The 18,836-nt window shown below is 35.5% G+C and overlaps 1 protein-coding gene across 4 annotated transcripts in view; it reads right to left on the bottom strand.

Annotated features, from left to right (window-relative positions):
* LOC150096530 (uncharacterized) overlaps window positions 1-18,836 on the bottom strand; it is a 295,354-nt gene that overhangs the window by 265,594 nt on the left and 10,924 nt on the right. For all 4 annotated transcript variants that reach the window (XM_090408208.1, XM_090408206.1, XM_090408207.1 and 1 more), the window contains exon 3: window positions 5,585-5,800. In XM_090408208.1, the coding sequence (XP_090264334.1) occupies window positions 5,585-5,800 (216 nt within the window). The remainder of the gene's footprint in view (window positions 1-5,584; window positions 5,801-18,836) is intronic.

Here is an 18,836-nt window from a genome sequence, read left to right as displayed (position 1 = left end):
GCCTTGTTTAACCGGGCGACGCCCCAGCCGGCATGAAATTTTGTCATGTTGTACCATCATTTTTTTATTTTGGTTTAACCAATAAGAATACAATTTGGTCGGCTAAATCCCAAATTGCCAGCCCATCCTCGTTCGTTCAGTATCAAAGTAGATACCCAACAGGGTGCACCACGAGAAGGTGAGGATTGGACATTAGGTCAGAAGCCCTGGTTGGTTCTCCGCATTCCTTTAAAGGCTATGTGGAGGTCTCCTCTCAGTTATACAGCTTTGACCCTTAAGCACCCCTTGACCCTTAAAATGATAAGTTCTTTAAATGAAACAACAGTGTGAAGAATGAGAATTTTGTGCTTGCTCAGTGTAAGAAATTATGATGAGTTACTTAAATATAAAGAGCCAATAGACTTCATTTCGGCGATATAAATATTATTTAAAAGCATACATTTCCTAAGAAATGTGTTTTTACATTATGGAAAATAACAAGAATAATGATCAAAACTTTACCACCTTTGCTACGAGTTGCCCAGTATTGTACTATGTACTAGGACTGCATGCATTAACTCACGCTACTAATCGCCGATATTTTTATAGTTTACTGTATTCGGCATGAAACTCTCCGATTCCAATCTTTGAGTTTCTTATTCGGTTCTAAAACAATGTGGGATTTAATATCCCCTTAATTTAAATAATGTGTATATCACCAAAATGAAGCCTATTGGCTCTTTATATTTAAGTAATTTAATGGGTACACCTGTTTGACAACTCGTATATAAGAGTAATTAAGTTCTTTTTGCTATACCCTTTGGTATCTATTTGGTCTAGCTACTCACTGATGAAGGCTCAAAAAAGGCTGAAACCGGTCTGGGTAGTGACCTCCCTCCATAATGTTTATATCACCGAAATGAAGCCTATTGGCTCTTTATATTTAAGTAATTTAATGGGTACACCTGTTTGACAACTCGTATATAAGAGTAATTAAGTTCTTTTTGCTATACCCTTTGGTATCTATTTGGTCTAGCTACTCACTGATGAAGCCTCAAAAAAGGCTGAAACCGGTCTGGGTAGTGACCTCCCTCCATAATGTAATAACAGCATACATTTCCTAGGAAATGTGTTTTTACATTATGGAAAATACCAAGAATAACGATCAGAACTTTACCCACCTTTGCAACGAGTTGAACGTGTTTGTACTACGTTCTAGGACTACTTGCATTAGCTCACGCTATTAATCACTGATATTTTTATAGTTTACTATATTTGGCATGAAACTCTCCGATTCCAATCTTTGAGTTTCTTAATCAGTTTTAAAACAATGTGGGATTTAATATCTCCTTAATTTAAATAATATGAAGAGTTATTTGTCATCTGCTTATATACAGTCCTTATCATCAGTTTTCATGTCACCTCTATCATCTTTGTTTCCTTTTAGAGTAATATATCTTCCATTTTTAAGCTTCAATAGCCTCCAGAACATTTTGCCATCTTTCTCATATTTATTTTCTATACTCTTACCAGTCTTCTCATTACTTTTGTTTATCTACTTTTACACATAGCTCAGTTCTCTTACATTTTTCTCTATTCTTTTAAGACATCTGCTGACATTACTTGCTAGGCTAGGAACTTTTGGTATATTTTCTTCATATCCAGGACTGCTTCTTTAACTTATGTCCACCATGGTGTTCTTATTTTTCTATCCTTGCAGACAACTTCACCACATACCTCCCTAGCTGAATCAATGTTTTCTTTAGAGTTTGCCACTGAGACTCAGGTTTGGCACTTGTGTTCAATTTGTTTCATTTTTTCTTCAATAATGTTTGTATAGTCAAGTCCATAATTTACCTGTAAAAGCTACTCAGCTTTAATTATCTTTAAAAACTTTCTTACATATTGTTCTTCTCAATGTGATATCCATTTTTATCCTGTTTAATACTAAGTAACAGTCACTTCCAATTTCAAATCCTCTTATATCCTGAATGAACATGATATCACTATTAACAATGATGTAGTCAATGAGGCTTTTCTTATTTCTTGTATCTTCTCTCCAAATGAACTTGTACGGATCTTTATGTTGAAGTAATGAGTAGTCCTTTGCCTAGAAGTCCAGTAAATACTAACCATTATTATTAGCTTTGCCCTCTCCAATTTTTTTCAAAATGTTCCTATATGCCTGATGGGATTCATTTTGCACTCTGCTGTTCAGATCTCAAACAAGGACCACTTTTTCTATCTTCTTTACGTTAGCTGCCTGTTCATCAAATGACTCAAAAAATTCCTCCACCTCTTCCTTAGAAAAATCTTCTATGGGACCATAGGCACAAATAAGTTTCATTGTCCATTTCCCAATTTTGAAGTTTGTCCACATAACTACTTGAAACTGCTTTCCAATCGAGAAGTTAATCTTGATGTTTGGTGTTGAATGCTATTGCTACTCCTTTTTCCTTGATCATTATTGCCTGAAAATAACATCCCATGCTTGTTATTCAGCAAGATCTCATCTGTTTTCGTCTGTCTCAGTAATGATGTCCATGAGGTACTTCTACAAGCTCAATTTCCGTTCCATTAATACTTATATTATATTATATTGATGGTTACTATCTTCAGTTCTTCTGATGGTGGGTTTATTCTTCTTCTAGATATTGAGCTGGAGCTTGTTCCAGTAGATGACTTTTCACTGTTTGCCCTGGCTCCCTGAAAAAAAAAAAAAAAAAAAAGCAAGTACCTAGTTTAACCAGGCAATGTCCCAGCCTACATGAAATCTCATCATGTTGAACCATCATATGCATTTGTGATTTAAGGCAATTAAAAAGGACAAAGATCAGCTAAGTCCCAAATTTCCAGCCTATGCTGTTCATTCAGTACCCAGTAGATATCTACTAAAGGGACATACCATGTGAAGGTGAGGATTGTACATTAGGTCAGAAAACCCAGTCAGTTCACCACATTCTTGATAGGCGATGTGGAGGTCTTCTCGCAGTTATTTTTCTTTAACCCATAAGGAACCTCTAATAATTTGAGAATTAATAAACAAATTTTTCATCTATCATTTTCCCTCAAAAATAAGCCTTTAATATGCAGATTGATATAATAACACAATAATAATAATAATAAATGAAAACACAACATAAAGACAAAATCTGAAATCATTCAGTTGTCCTTGAATGTTTTATGATAAAGCCATAAAACAAGTAACTCAATTCATCTTGGGCATCAACAAGTTAAAACTGGACTCTAGTGTAAAATCTTGTATAGACAGAATTTTTAGATTAGATTCTTCCTATACTGATTTTACTTAGGAATTCAAATTAATTTAATATACTTGTTATTTTGGTTAATATTTAACTAATCACTTGCTGTACAACAACAAAGGACAAAGAAAAAAATGTCTTAATGAATTGTAATAGTAGATTGTTAAGACAAAAAAAAAAATCCCAGACAAGATTAAGAATAAGACCTAAGGCCATCGCACACACGAAGGTCAGGAATGTACAGGATTTCCCACCTTAATGCAGCGACCTAAAAGGTGGGGGAAAAGACCTCTATGAATACCCAGGGGGAGTAAAAAGGTAGCAAGACCCAAAGTCGACTGAGCGGTATAAAAGGGGGAGACATCGAAAGAGCGGGGGGGGGGGGAACACGTGAAGTTTTTTTTCGAGGAAGGTCAGTCATCATGAAGCGGGTTCGTTCGTTTCGGTGAAGGTGAGTCGAGTTAGCTAGAAGACTGCTTAGGAGGAGAGATCGTTTCGATGGTCGTCGCTGGATAAGTTCGTTTTTGCCCAGTTTCTGTTCCGGCTCCCAGTTCGAGTATGTCCTGCCAATTCTAGGTTAAGGAAGCCCGTTCCAGCCAACAAATGCCGAAGATGCTACATGGATCGTTTATGCAGTGTAGAAAGTATAAACTGGATTTCCAGCCGCCAAGGTTCTGATGATCTCCACCTGTGGAAGTGCCCTCGTCGATATTGGAAAATGGTGCCCGTGTGTGTAAGCAATATTAGAAGGAAGAAGATGATAATGATCTCAAGGGTCTATTGAAGTGGACTAGATGACTAAATACCAAGTAAGGTCTATTATATGTGATTTAACTAGAGGCAGAAATTGTAGCAAAGAGTGCTCTAGCTGTTTTTTTTTTTTTTTTTTTTTTTTGTTAGTAATACTTCAAGACTGAAGGTAATTAGCTAACCATTGAGAAATAACTTGCCTAGTTGTGTGAAATAAGATAGCATTGTTACAAGGTGAAAGTTAATGTGAGTATAATGTTATTTATTGTCTAAGTTTGCCTGTGGTATAGTATGTGTAGGTCTGTTATGTTGTATGACTTAAGTATAGGCACAAATATTACCTTAGCCTGTTTACTTAAAAGGGGAATTGTTGAACTAGATTGGATATATTAAGATCTAAGTTAATATTGCTGAGAAGTATATAGTCAGGAAAAAGGATTGTGTGCTTAGTGTTAACTTTATTGTACTCTAATTAGCATGAATAAATTGTTTTGTTTGTCGAATAACTTGCCTGATTCCTATATACCAATGCACTTCTCATAAAAAGCCTGAACCTGTGTGACCTAGGTAGATAAGTAGCCACGACTGAAGAATTGAGTATTGCATTGCTTGATATAGTGATAAGTGTAAGAGATAATTCCGTGCCTTGCTGAGTGTTTTTTTTATGGAAGGATAATTTAAGTCTTATCTGTGATTTCTGATGCCACAGTCATAATAAATAAATAAATTTTTAAGAAATCAATATAGAAAAACACGTACTGTTTAGACAAAGGGATTGACTCCAGCCAGAGGCAATTCCTATGTTTTAGAATTTCGTGCACGTGATTTAGCATATTTACAACATTGAGAAAAGGGGGGGGGGATCTAATTGACAGAAAGGATTAACTGTAGTAGACTAAATCAAGCAACAGATTAAGAATGACGGAGTCACAACTGTTAAGTATAATAAGTTAAGCGAGTTGAAATAAACAAGATAAGTATATTATTTCGAACAAAGTATAGAATCAAAACTTGAAAATAAGTATCATATATTTTACAATGCTACAGATGACAAGATTGTACACTAGCAAAGCTCTAAAAAGAAAGAAACAAAAGTTTCAAGATACCAGTCTGATATCATTTGAGGGGGAGGAAAAAAGTATTTGATTCGATGATTAAACAAGATGTGGCTGTCTCATCCAGCAATGGAAAAGAAAAGTATCGTAGTATATGAAATGGAATTAGTAAACCCTTGCAAAATCAGTGGGATTAACAACATTTTTGGAGATTTTTAAACACCATGTCCCATAGCTCAGTGAATAATAATGATATGCTTTGGTTGAAAAGAATTCTGTCTAGTGCATGAATAACCTTGATAAAACTTGCAACTACTGATAATTATATACAAGTGACAGACAGCAGACTACACAAACAGTAATTAATGCCCAAGCAGTGCATTAACTGGGTAACTGTGGAGCCATTGAGCTTGACACATTAAAAAGGTAATGCTTAAAGAAGCTTCTTTCATACTGATTGCCATTCCTTTTATGAAAATATATACTGCTATAAACCTAAATGTTAACATTCTGAAGAACAACAGCGAAGTTACTTACTTGCAGAATGATTTGATCTATGCTTCTGAAGTGCAGCCAAACCTTTAGTACCTTGGTTTTGGATAAGTTCTATAATGTCGTTATTTTCAGAATAATTTTCTTTTGTTTCTGAAACCAAAAGAGAGGAGGGGGAAGAGGAATTCCCTTCAGGAAGAGATTCTTCATTCACCAATAATACACATTGGCGTTTAGGTGATTCTTCCAGAACTGCATCCACTGAAATTTAAATATATCAAATTAATTTCTTAAGAACTGGTCATATAAAAGCAAGATGAAATCTTTTCTATTTAACATAACAATTTCAGTAATCTAGGCCAAAAGTTCTAAGTTTTTTGTCTTAAAAAGTTGTAATATTTTTACTTAGATGATTTAGGTTCTGTTGATGGAATAGGAAGGTTTCACTATTTTTCTGTGCACTTAGATACCCATCCTGATGTCTGTGTGTGAACAGACAAACATCAGGATGTCTGTTCACTTTATCTGAACTAATTCAGATGAAGTATTTCAGTTATTGAATACACACGTATTTCGAAAATGACTCCACTTTTCCTGCATAGGAAAGATACGTTGTACACTTTAAACTGGCATTATATTTCAGCCATATGAACTTCACATTCAATCCCTTAGTACATTATTAGGAACACCACATTTCATAGAGACATCAGCAAATCCAATATGCTCTGACTGTAGGGAAAGTCCAATAATTCACCTTTCTTACCCTTCAAGAATCTTCAGTGGTCCAATGTTACAATCTCCAAAAGATAAATCAACTGAGTGTAGATCATTACCAATCTAAAAAACAAGTAAGTTAGAACTGGATAGTGAATAAATGTTGCCAGCTACTACTCTGATTTAAGAAGAGAAGAGAGGTTCTGGATATTAGTTCATTTGAACAAAGTAATGTAAGTACCCACAGAAAATGGTATAAAAGTACAGAAACGGGTCATTTGAATGACAAAGAGCAAAGTTAGTAAAAGATGAGTTATAAATTGCAGGAGAGGGGGCAATTTTAGCATTATTCCCCAAAAGTAGTAACAACATTCTAATGTTGAGCAGATAAGGAATTGCTATAGATATAAACAGTATTTTAAAAATGCTCTATGTTGCCTCACCCACATGATGTAGATACATATCTGCAATGCTATATAAGAGGAAGCACATGGGCATAAGCATGTAGATATTCTTTGCTGTCAGAATGAGCGGATGAAAAGAGTTGATTCTGTTCAAATGTGGTATTATTGTCACAGCCCAAAAGATAGGTCATTCGGTTTGAGAGATTTCTGCCAAACTGCATGTGCCCCAGTCTACTGTCAGTAAGGTTATCGTAGAGTGGAAACGTGATAGAACCACCAAATCCCTCTCCCAAAATGGTAGGCCCAAGAAACTGACAAATCACCAGTTAGCCTTAGCAACCATCACAAATGACTTCTGCATGAGCTCTGGAATTTTTGATTTGTATAGTGCAAAGCAGTGGCGGCTGGTGAAATTTTAAGTGGGGGGGGAGGGTGCTGCCTATACAAAATAAAATATAAAAAATTCTTTTTTTCCTAATTAGTAACCAATTTATTAATAGATTTATTAATAAATTGGTTAGTGATTAGGAAAAAAAAAAATTTTTTTTAAATTTTGTATAGGCAGCACCCCCACTTAAAATTTCACTGGCTGCCATTAGTGCAAAGACATCAAAGGTCACAGCAGCATATATGGTAAATGGTTAGTAGGATAATCAAAAACATCCATGCCCTTGCCAGGATTCAAACCTACAGCCTATTGGCTGGAGAGCAGATATGCCTTTAAGAGTTTCTGCAAGGATGAGATGAATCAAATGTCCTTAATTCTGAGGTCTGCTTCAGCAAGCAGTGAAAATTGCAACATGACCAATTCAAGTTGATGGTGGATAATTATTAAGAGAGACCTCCAGGGAGTCAAGGACTCATTAAGGGAGGCCACATACATGCACCAGCTGTCATACTTGTTCTTGAATTCATGCACTGCACACACAAACATCCAATGGTTATCCATTCCAATCACACACCAACTTATGAGAGAAAAATGTAGTCCTCGCCCCCCTTTTCTTTGAGGTGTTCATTCTCAGCTTCCAAGGATGCCCTCTTGTCCTTTCCTCACCTCCATAAAATGAAAAATCCCATCAACTGAAATGCTGTATGATCCTTTCAGAAGTTGATGGATTTTTCACTCGTCACATGAAAAATTCGCTGAAAATGTTATTTGCTAGAAAACTGAATCGATATTGCATTGATACCAATATACAAAAAGTAAATGCATTTATTGATCAGTGAGCTTCCTAATTTTTGTTTTGTTTTAAAAAGTTGTAAATATTTTTACCTACATGATACAGGTTCTGTTGATGGAATAGGAAGGAAGGTTTCACTATTTTTCTGTGCACTTAGATACCCATCCTGATGTCTGTCTGTCACACACACTTTATCTGAATTAATTCAGATGAAGAGTGTGTGTGACATATTTTGAAAATGACTCCACCTTTCCTGCATAGGAAAGATATGTTGTACATTGTTATCGTTTACAGAGCTAGTTTAAGACCATAGGTGCCCTTTAAAGAAACCGATAATAAAATTACGTACGTTATCATCATAATGTAAATCAGCATAATCTAAACTTTTCCTCCAATACTAGTATTTTATGACACTAAGAAATTTTAAGTTTTAGTCCTCTTTATTAAAAAAAAAATGTATTTCACTTTGGGACCATCTTGCAATTTGCATGGATGTTTCTAATTTTTCTTAAGTGAGAATGAATTTCGTTGCATAATGGAGACCTGAACTGGATTCAGTGGCTTCCATGTTTGGCCTCTAGAGCAGGATTTCCAGACCAGGTTAAAATGAATAAAAATTACAACAAAAAGTAAATAAAATAGATTTCATGTTATCTTTTCAAATATAATATTGCTCATGGTGTTCTTTAACCTTCTAAAAATAAATCTGGATTATTAAACTGCTGATTGTTGTCATTTCTGAAATCCGAGATCTTTAATAATATATATATATAATAATCCTTTCTGGTTACTAGACAGTAATCCTTAGATATGATAGAAGATAATCCTAATAATCACCAAGCTGAAAGTTACACGAGTTTATTCATCATGATTGCAATCTTTAAGATGACAACTGTCAGAAGTCACACTAAAGAGCAGCACGTAATAACTAATTCAAGTCAATTGGAAATTTTTTCAATTGGTTATACTATAAATTAAAGATACCAAGCAATTATATACTTGGTTTTATCCAAGTATATAATTGCTATATAATATATAATATAATATATATTATATATTATATAATATATATAATAGTTTTATCCAAGTATATAATAGTTTTATCCTTTATCCAAGTGTAAGCAAACAAAGTTTGTACCTGAAGTATTTTCAGGACTAGGAGCAACTCGTATATAAAAGCTAATGACTTCACATCAATTGCCTTAATATCCCATAATGTAAAGCACATCTCCTTGCAGAGATGTATAATGTTATGCATTATGGGAAGGGTCACTACCTGACCAGTTTTGACCTTTATTGAGGTCTCTTCAGTGAGAGCCAGACCCAGAGGTGATCATCGACAACCATGGGTCCAATGTCTGTACGTGTCTGATGCCATCTTGATATGATTCTTCCACTGCATTCTATTTTGTGCAAGATGTTTGTACTCAGTTTGTGTATAGAGTTTCCGCACCATTTGACAATGTCATCACCCCATTCTCTATTCGGTCCTCCTTTTTTGTTCTTTCCTTCAAATCATCCCAAACAGCAGCATTTTTATTTTCCTCTCATCGTTCATTCTGCATATATGGACAAAGAGACGTAGTTTCCTTTTGATTATTTTCTGGATCAGGTTTTCTTTTGGTTGTATTCATCTGTAAATTTCCTCATTGCTTACTTTTTGGATCCAGCTTATTCTCAAGATCTTTCTATAGTACTTCCTCTCAAATGCTAATATCCCCCTTTCAGATTCTCTCAGGAGTACCCAGGCCTCACATCCACAGAGCATGCTGCTGAAGATACATGGTTCTACAATGCGCGCAGTTTAGTTTGCATCTTTATAGTTTGGCTCTCCCATATTTTATCCATGCTTTTAAAATAGTTGTTGCTCTGGCTATTCTAATTTTTATCTCTTTTTTGGGGTCCAAGTCATGCATCATGTGGCATCCAAGATATGTGAAGTGTTCCACATTTTCCACTTGAAATCTATCTGTGGTAACTCTGTTCAGTAACTCCTGTTGTCAAATATCATTGTTTTAGTTTTTTCAAAGTTGACATTTAGTCCATATCTTTTTCCTTCTGTGTATAGTGTTTGCAATGTCTGTTCCAGCCTTGCGGCATCTTCTTCAATCAGGACGATGTCATCTGCAAAACACAGGTAGTTTATTCTCATGCCATTTATTGAAATGAATGCCTCCACCTTCTTTAATCTTATCTAGTATTCTTCCCAGATGTGTGATGAAGATGATTGGTGATATTGGGTCCCCTTGTCTTGTGCCTGGACTAATGGCAAAACAATCTCCAGTCATACCTGCTATCCTGATTTTTGCTTGTGCTTGGCTGTTTATATCTTTCAGCAGGCAGATCAATTTATTGTCCACACCATAGGATTCCAAGACAGACCATGTTATATTTTGATCAATATTATTAAATGCTTTTTGGAAGTCCACGAAACAGCAGTATATCTTTTTGTTCTTTCTTCGAGCTCTTAGTGCGAGTATTTGTTGCACTGTACTTCGATCTTTTTGAAATCTGGCTTGCTCATCAGGAAGATGTGCCTCCATATGATCCTTCAGGTGTTCTATTAGTATTTTCATCAGCACTTTGCCAAGATGACTCATTAATGCAATAGTTCTGTAATTGGTGATCCCTAAAGCACTGCCTTTCTTATGAAGAACAACCAAGACTGATTTTTTCCACTCTTCGGGGGCATACCTTGATCTCCATATTTCATTACATAGTTTATGCATTTCTTTTACAACTGATTCTCCCCCATATTTTAGCATCTTGCCTATTATGTTGTCATCTCTAGGACCCTTGTTGTTCTTGAGATGTTTTTTAGCCTTATTCACCTCCTCTTCCAAGATATCATTTTCAAAGAATCTCTGCTGGTGGAGAGATTGCTTTTAGTTCTTTGATTACTTCTGTTGCAGTATTATTTAATTGATTTTTATATAGTTCGCTGCAATAACTTGTCCATATGTGTGTGTATGATTTCGGTCTTATCCATCAATACTTGACTAGCTTCATCTTTGACTGCTACTGATCTTGTTTGCCACTTCCTATTGACATTTCTTATAATGTTTGTAGAGCTCTCTAGTTTTGCGTTCTCCATAGTACTGTTCAATGTCTTTGCACTGGTCCTTCAACCATTTGGCTTTATCAGATCTTGCTGCTTTCCGTACTTCATTGCATTTTTCACGGTATAACTCATCTGCTACCTCTGAATTATCTCTTTTTAAGTTTCAGTTCTCTTTTCTCTTGTTCCAATTTAGGGTTTCCTGAGTTATCCATTTCTTGTTGATCTTTTCTCTTTCAAGAATTACTTCCTCTACAGCTTTTTTTTTTTTTTTTTTTAGGCACTGTAGTCAGTTGTTCTGCTCTTGTATTTATATTCTGTTTTTCACTTGGGGTCTTAAGCTTAGTTTCCAATATGTTCTGATATGCTGTTCTTAGCCTGTCTTCATTTAGTTTTGAGATGTCTCTAGCTTTTTGGAACTTTCCCTTGTACCTCTGTTTCAGTTTTAGTCTTATATTCGAAATCACTAAGCTGTGGTCTGAATCAATCAGCTTCTTAGAATGATCTACACTGTTGAACTGATTTTTTCCATTTCTGGTCTATTAATACCAGGTCGATCATATTCCTGTGTTTGCCATCGAAGATGTGCCGTGCCCATTTATGACAATTTTTTGCGAGAATTTGGTAATGCAAATCATCAGATTGTTATCAGGCAAATTCCAGAAGCATCTCTCCACATTCATTTCTTTCTCCATATCCAAATTTCCCATCCTGTGTTATTTTTGCCAATTTTTGCATTCCGGTCTCCTCCAATGATGAGTATACCCTGCTTCAGCACCTCATCAATTTGTATTTATATTCTGTTTTTCACTTGGGGTCTTAAGCTTGGTTTCCAATATGTTCTGATATGCTGTTCTTAGCCTGTCTTCATTTAGTTTTGAGATGTCTCTAGCTTTTTGGAACTTTCCCTTGTACTTCTGTTTCAGTTTTAGTCTTATATTCGAAATCACTAAGCTGTGGTCTGAATCAATCAGCTTCTTAGAATGATCTACACTGTTGAACTGATTTTTTCCATTTCTGGTCAATTAATATCAGGTCGATCATATTCCTGTGTTTGCCATCGAAGATGTGCCGTGCCCATTTATGACAATTTTTTGCGAGAATTTGGTAATGCAAATCATCAGATTGTTATCAGGCAAATTCCAGAAGCATCTCTCCACATTCATTTCTTTCTCCATATCCAAATTTCCCACCCTGTGTTATTTTTGCCAATTTTTGCATTCCGGTCTCCTCCAATGATGAGTATACCCTGCTTCAGCACCTCATCAATTTCTAGTTGTAGATCCCTGTAAAATCTCTCAATTTTCATCTGCACTCTCTGAAGTGGGTGCATGTACTTGAATGGTCGTGATATTAAATGGTTGGGCACTGAATCTTGCAACCATTATTCTTTCACTAACTGGTTTGTATCCTATCATTGCCTGACAGGCCTTGTTACTTAGCAGGAAATCTATGCCTGCTTCATGCTTACTGTCATTTCATGACCAGAGAACTGTTCCAATGTTTGATTCTCCTGACAGTGTCCATCCCATTTCTGAAATACCCAATATATCACATCTGTATTTCTTCATTTCTTCTTGAAGCAACTGCAATTTTCCAGTTGCCCAGAGTGTACGGATATGCCATGTACCAATTGATATTCCATCCTTTACAGGCCTGAGTTTGATTTTTTTGTCTTTGTTTTTAGTAACTGATTTTTTGATCCAACCCCAATTACTCGATTGGGGACGCAGACCTTGTTTCACAGGGAGACGGTCGAACTGGCATATGTCTTTTCTCTTGTTCATATATGAGTTGCCATCACACCTTATTATTAAATTACTCTGGATTAGAGACAGTTGCTGGAAGTTTGGGTAGTGACTCTTACCATATACAGACATGTATAATGCATAGCATTATACATGTCAGGAAGGATATGTGCTTTGCATTATGGGATACTAAGGCAAGTGATGTGAAGTCTTAGCTTCCTTATATGAGTTGCCCCAGTCCTGAAAATACTTCAGGTGAAAACTTTGTTTGCTTACACTTGGATAAAAGATTAAACCAAGTAGAGTAATCCCTCGATTAATGCACCCCCGATTAGTGCGTCATTTTCTTTCGATACCCAAATTTGATTAGTGCGTCTCTAAAATTTGATTAGTGTGCCTATATACATCTTAAAAATAAATGTTACAGATTTTAAAAATTTTCTATCTATACATTTTTATGGCTAACTATTTTAAAAAATCACTCGCCAGAATGAAATAATTTAGTTACCGATTTAAAACATTTTACAAAGTTATTTTTAATGCCATACTACACTGCTTCCATGTACACTAAGTTACAAATTTTTACTGACAAAATTTATGTCGTCTGCTATGGTACACCCACAGATTCGAGACCTTTCGACACTTCTGCGCAGATCACAAAAAGGAGAATCCATCTTCTGGGATGAGTTGTTTATTATTACACATTGGAAAATTAACTTCTCTTTTATGATTATCGTAGTTTTTAAAGTGGTAACAATTTCGCTTGTATAACAGTAGGGAAATTTTATCTATAAAGCATGTGATTTCGCGTGTTGGAGACCAATTCGTACGTCCTTCAATGATAATGTCCAAGAGTTAATTAAATCTCATTCTGAAGAATCGAGTGATTCCAACCTGCTAAATTTAGATGCACAGCGGGAAGATCCCAAAGAATATGAAGAAAATTTAACCACTGATAGTCAGTCAAAAGAGATTTCACAGAAACAATTTGAAAATATTTTTCGTACAATCAAAGTTTTTAAGCAGCAATGCTTAGAGGCTGACCCTGATGAAGAGAGAAGCAGTAAAATTTGCAAAAGAGTAGAAGAGGTAATAGGGCCATACCGTCAGTTGTATGGAAAAAAAGAAACAAAATGCCTGCCAAACTACATTAGCTCAATTCTTTGTTAAGAAGTAGAATAATAAATTTATATTCTGAATATGTTTTATTGTCTTTCAGCTTCATGGTTTTCCTTTAACTAGACCCTGAGACATACCCTAATTCTTTTATAAAAAAAAATTAAGGGTCAAAAAAGAAATCTGAGGAATGAATTATACTTTTTCCCATAGGTTATTATATTTGATTAGTGCGTTTTCGATTAATGCGCCTGTTTTAAAAAAGCATTAGGCACACTAATCGAGGAATTGCTGTATATAATTTCTTGGTATCTTTAATTTATAGTGCAAATCAAAAATTCCCAGTTCCATTCTTTTGAATAATTCTGAACAAAAATGCTGATATTTCTTTTATAGGTGGATGCAGTAATTTCATAAATTAATTTCACCTAATTATCCCAAATCTGAAAAAATTTCTGATTCATAATAATCGCTTTTCTTATTATCAAAAACTTATAAATTATCTGAAGCAGTTGCTTTGTTCTTTTAATGTGATAATCACATTTTGAGAAGAAAATGAGCAGCTATGTTGCATGGTTTTTCTACTATTTTTCATTGTAATTTTCATTCATTTTAACCTGGTCCAGAAATCCTGCTCTAGAGACCAAACATGGAAACCACTCAAATCAGTTCAGGCCTCCAATAAGCAGTGCTGTGGTCTCACATCAGACGAAATTCATCTCACCTAAAAACAATTAGAAACATCCATGCCCATTGCAAGTTTCGAATCCACAGCTCATTGGTGGAAGAGGGTAAGCTATCTAGTCAGTTGTTAATGGCATGATATTTCCGATTACGGTTTATTTTTAAAACAGTTCACAAGAGAAAAAATTAATTACATATTTCACTTTGAGAGCATGCATCCAGTTTTTTTTTTTTTTTTTTTTTTTTTTTCCAGTAAAGAAGAAGACTAAATATAAAAATTTAAATTTCTTAGTGTCAAAATACTAGTATTGGAGGAAAAAGGTAAAGACTAGCATTGCAGCTACAGAATGGCAATTTAGCTATGCTGATTTACATAATGATGATAGGATTTATGTAATTTTATTATCATTTTCTTTAATATAATGTGCAGCGATTTTCAAAATACAGGTGTATTTAATAACTGGAACCCTCACCTTTTGAATTAGTTTAGATAAAAAATTGTATCGCACCTGGATGGGTGTCTAAATGCACAGAACAGAAAAATAATGAATGATTAGAAGTATAAATATTCTTAATTATTGTGCCCTTTCTCCCTAATAACTATTTTACCTATAAAAAGAATAGTTAATAGAAATAAGTAAATATTTAACTAAAAATATTAGTTGGAAATAACTATTATCCATAAATATTCTTAAATATGGCACCCTTTCTCCCTAATCACCTTATCCCAGTTTTGATTGTAAAAATTAATATTCCATTTACAGAGCCTGTAGTATCGAAGTAAGAAAGAATATTAATAACTTTATACAGAATAAAAAAATTTCAGAATGCTAAATATAATCGAAATAATAAATAAAACATTTCTTCCCCCCCCCCTCATATGGGAATGACATAACAATAGGATTTCAAAATTTTTTTCGTGCTGAATTGTCAGCGAAGAATAATCTTGTGATGAATTGTGCAGACACAGTCTGCAGAGTACAAATTCTCAGTCTGTCTCCATAATTAGTATTCTACAATCCCTGATATCAGAATCACAACAGAAACCAGACCTGGACACAATAGTCAAAGTGAGGTCTTATCAAGGCCATGTAAAGAGTCAAAATGACATCCTTATCTTTACATGTCAAAGCATTGCAATTATCTTGCAAGTTGTATTTACAGTCTTTGCTGCATAGCTCTTAAACTTCAACACTAACACTCCAAGATTGCTAGACTGATCCATTTCTTCCAGCATAATCCCACCAATATCCAGTGTCATAATATAATATGACAGAGGATATCAAATCACACCAAAGTTCATGACTTTATATTTACTGACATTGAACTAGCATCCATTTTCCCATGCCAACAATTCCAACCTACTCAAAACATTTTGCTGGACATACACCTAGGAAAGGATATACACTTATGTGGGGCCCATATACGAGAGGTTGGCTGGTCAACCTATAATACTTTAGTACCGTATATGGGTAGTGGGATGGGAAAAGAGAAACTTGTTGGCATTCGATTTAAATGTATATTGTATTCCTTGGGAAGACTGTTCCACAGTTCAGCAGTAGCAGGGATCAAGGAGGAAGAAAAGAAACTTGTTCTGTGGGTTTCAAGGTGTACTGTTGGGCGATGGCTGTATGTGTTCCAATGGGTTTAGTACAGAGTGGGGGGGTTTATTGATGCTGTTTCAGATGAGCATTTTCCATGAAAATATTTATAGAATATACAAATTGCTGAGTGTTCCTGGCAAGATCTATGCAAGTATACTTGAGAAAAATTTTGGAAGAAAAGCTTGGTGAAGAACAAGCTGGATTCAGGCCAAATAGAGGCTGTCAGGATCAGATCTTCACTTTACGACAAATAGTTGAGAAAGCATGGGAATATAACGAAGATCTGTATTTAAGTTTTGTTGATCTGGAAAATGCATATGACAAGGTGCCAAGAGAGAGAAGCCAATATGCTACAGTTATATGGTGTAAATGGGGCATTATATCAAGCAATTTATTTGAGTTGTAAATCAGCAGTTAGAATTGAAGTACAGGAAGATGGTTTAATGTTAAATCTGGTGTGAGACAAGGATGTACATTATCCCCTCTGTTATTCATTATCTATATGGATCACATTATGAAGGAAAGTGGTATTAAACATTATATCAAAATTGGAAATGTTAATCTCACTCTTTGCTTTATGCAGATAATGTTATACTTCTAAATAAATCCGCTACAAGTTTGCAAGATTCCCTGACTAAATAGAGTAACTGTTGTAATAGGTACGGTATGAAGGTCTGCAATAAAAAGACAAAGAAAATAGGTAGAATCGTTGAAAATGTCAACTGTGTTGTGAACGGAGAACCTGCGGAACAAGTAAAACATTTCAGCTACTTAGGTACGATTTTACTGAAGATGGTAAATTAAATATGGAAATAGACAACAGAATCAACAAAGCTGGCATGGTAGGAAGTCAACTGAATAAATGCATATGGAATAAGGGAGAAATTAGTCGGAACACTAAATTAGCTAGCTGTATACAAGACAGCGTTCAAACCAGTTTGAACTTATGGATCTGAGAGCTGGGTCAGAAGTAAAACACTTGACCAAAGACTAGAGACCGCAGATAGGAAAGTCCTAAGAAAGATTAGAGGCATAAACAGATGGCATCAATGGCAATATCATATTAAAAATGAGAATATTAGGAAAGAACTCGACATTGTCGGCATCCAGGAATGCGTTAGCAGAGCTAATCTCGGGTGGTATGGTCACTTAAACAGAATGGGCGAGGAGTGTTCTCTGTCAGGTTAGCAGGAAAAAGAAATAGGTGGATTGATACGGTACAAAGTACCTTAGACGATAGAAATATAAGATCTGATAATATTGGAGTCTTGACAAGTAACAGACTGATTTGGAGGAAAATTGTAGATAGGAAGTTATTAATGATGTAAATTTTTGATCTAGTACATCATATCCTGTACACCCCTTGAGGATACAAATCAGGAATTTGATGATGACAAATTGCAGAGACTAAACATCTATGTGAAAGTGGGAGGAGTGAGTTGATGAGAGATGGATCATTTATCAGTCTAATTGCTCTCCTCTGTATTGAGTCAAGCATTTTGAAGGAGCTTTTATGAGCCCCACTCCAAATGTGAGAACAGTATTCGATAGTTGTCTGATTTGCGATTTGTATAAGGTTAACAGCCTGTTTTGAAGTGAAGTAACGTCTTGAGCAAAAGAGAAAGCCTAGTTTTTTGGAAGCTGAGGATGCAATGGTTATTATGTGTTTATGCCAGGAGAGGCCTGATGTCATGGTAATTCTGAGAAAAGAGATTATCTTGTCTGGGAATTTGAGTGTTATCAAAAATAATATTGGGGAAATGGTTCTTTTTTTTGGGGGAAATAAGACAAAACTTGGTTTTACTAGTTGAAGTTGATGAGGTTATCTGAGCCCCATCAGAGGATGTCTTGAAGGCCCGAATTAAGGGAAGTTGTGGTTGATGTTTTGTGGGTTGAAGTGAGTTGTGTAAGGTTTATCAAATGAAAGGGAGGAGTGCAATGTGCTGTCATCTGAAGTAGGTCATTGATGTACAGAAGGAATAAGGTTGGTGAGAGAACTGAACCTTGTGGGACCAACCCCAGCATTAGTTGGATGGTGGAAGGATAGGGAGCCATCTACCATCACACATAGTGTGTGTCCAGACAGAAAGCTAGCAATCCATCTGCAGAAGTCCTGAGACAGTCCAAATGATGGAAGTTTGCTTAGTAAGCCTTTGTGCCAGACCCGGTCAAAGGCATTAGAGATATCAAGTGGGATTCGCCAAATTTTTCCATGACATATGTCCAGAGATGGGTGATATATGAGAGCAGGTCACCTGTTGATCGGCATCGACGGAATCCATACTAGTGGTCGCTTAATAGCTGGGTATGCTCAAGGTAGAGTAGGAGTTGAGAATTGATGGTTTTCTGCATCAGTTTAGATAGGATTGAGATGAGAGATAGGATGGTAGTTAGATGGCAGAGATTTGTCACCCTTTTTGGGAATGGGTTGAATATAGGCCAATTTCCAGGCTTTGGGATATATACCAGTTTGCACAACATCTCTAATACCTCCTCCTCATACATCCAAGTTTCTTCATTCAGTGAAGAAGTAGCAATGAGCTCAATGTTGCATATCCCAGTTTGATAACTTTTAGCAAAATGGGCACTCATTAGTTGAACAACCATTTCTACATCTGTTGCCCTCGCACCGTATTTGGTAGAGTTATTCTTTCATATTCATTCTTTTTTTATTTGCAGCATAACAATAAATTCTTTTGGAGTGCCTGTAGCTTGCAGAGCTAATTTTCTTTTCATACTTTTCATAACAGACATCATCCTTATGAATACGCTCTTCCACATCACCTTT

The sequence above is a fragment of the Typopeltis vanoorti genome, chromosome 18 (genome assembly GCF_054136105.1).
Source record: "Typopeltis vanoorti isolate ZY-2024b chromosome 18, IOZ_Tvanoo_1.0, whole genome shotgun sequence".
Classification (NCBI taxonomy): Eukaryota; Metazoa; Arthropoda; class Arachnida; order Uropygi; family Thelyphonidae; genus Typopeltis; species Typopeltis vanoorti.
The sequence above is the reverse complement of the archived record's forward strand: the minus strand, read 5'-3'. Positions and strand labels throughout refer to the sequence as shown.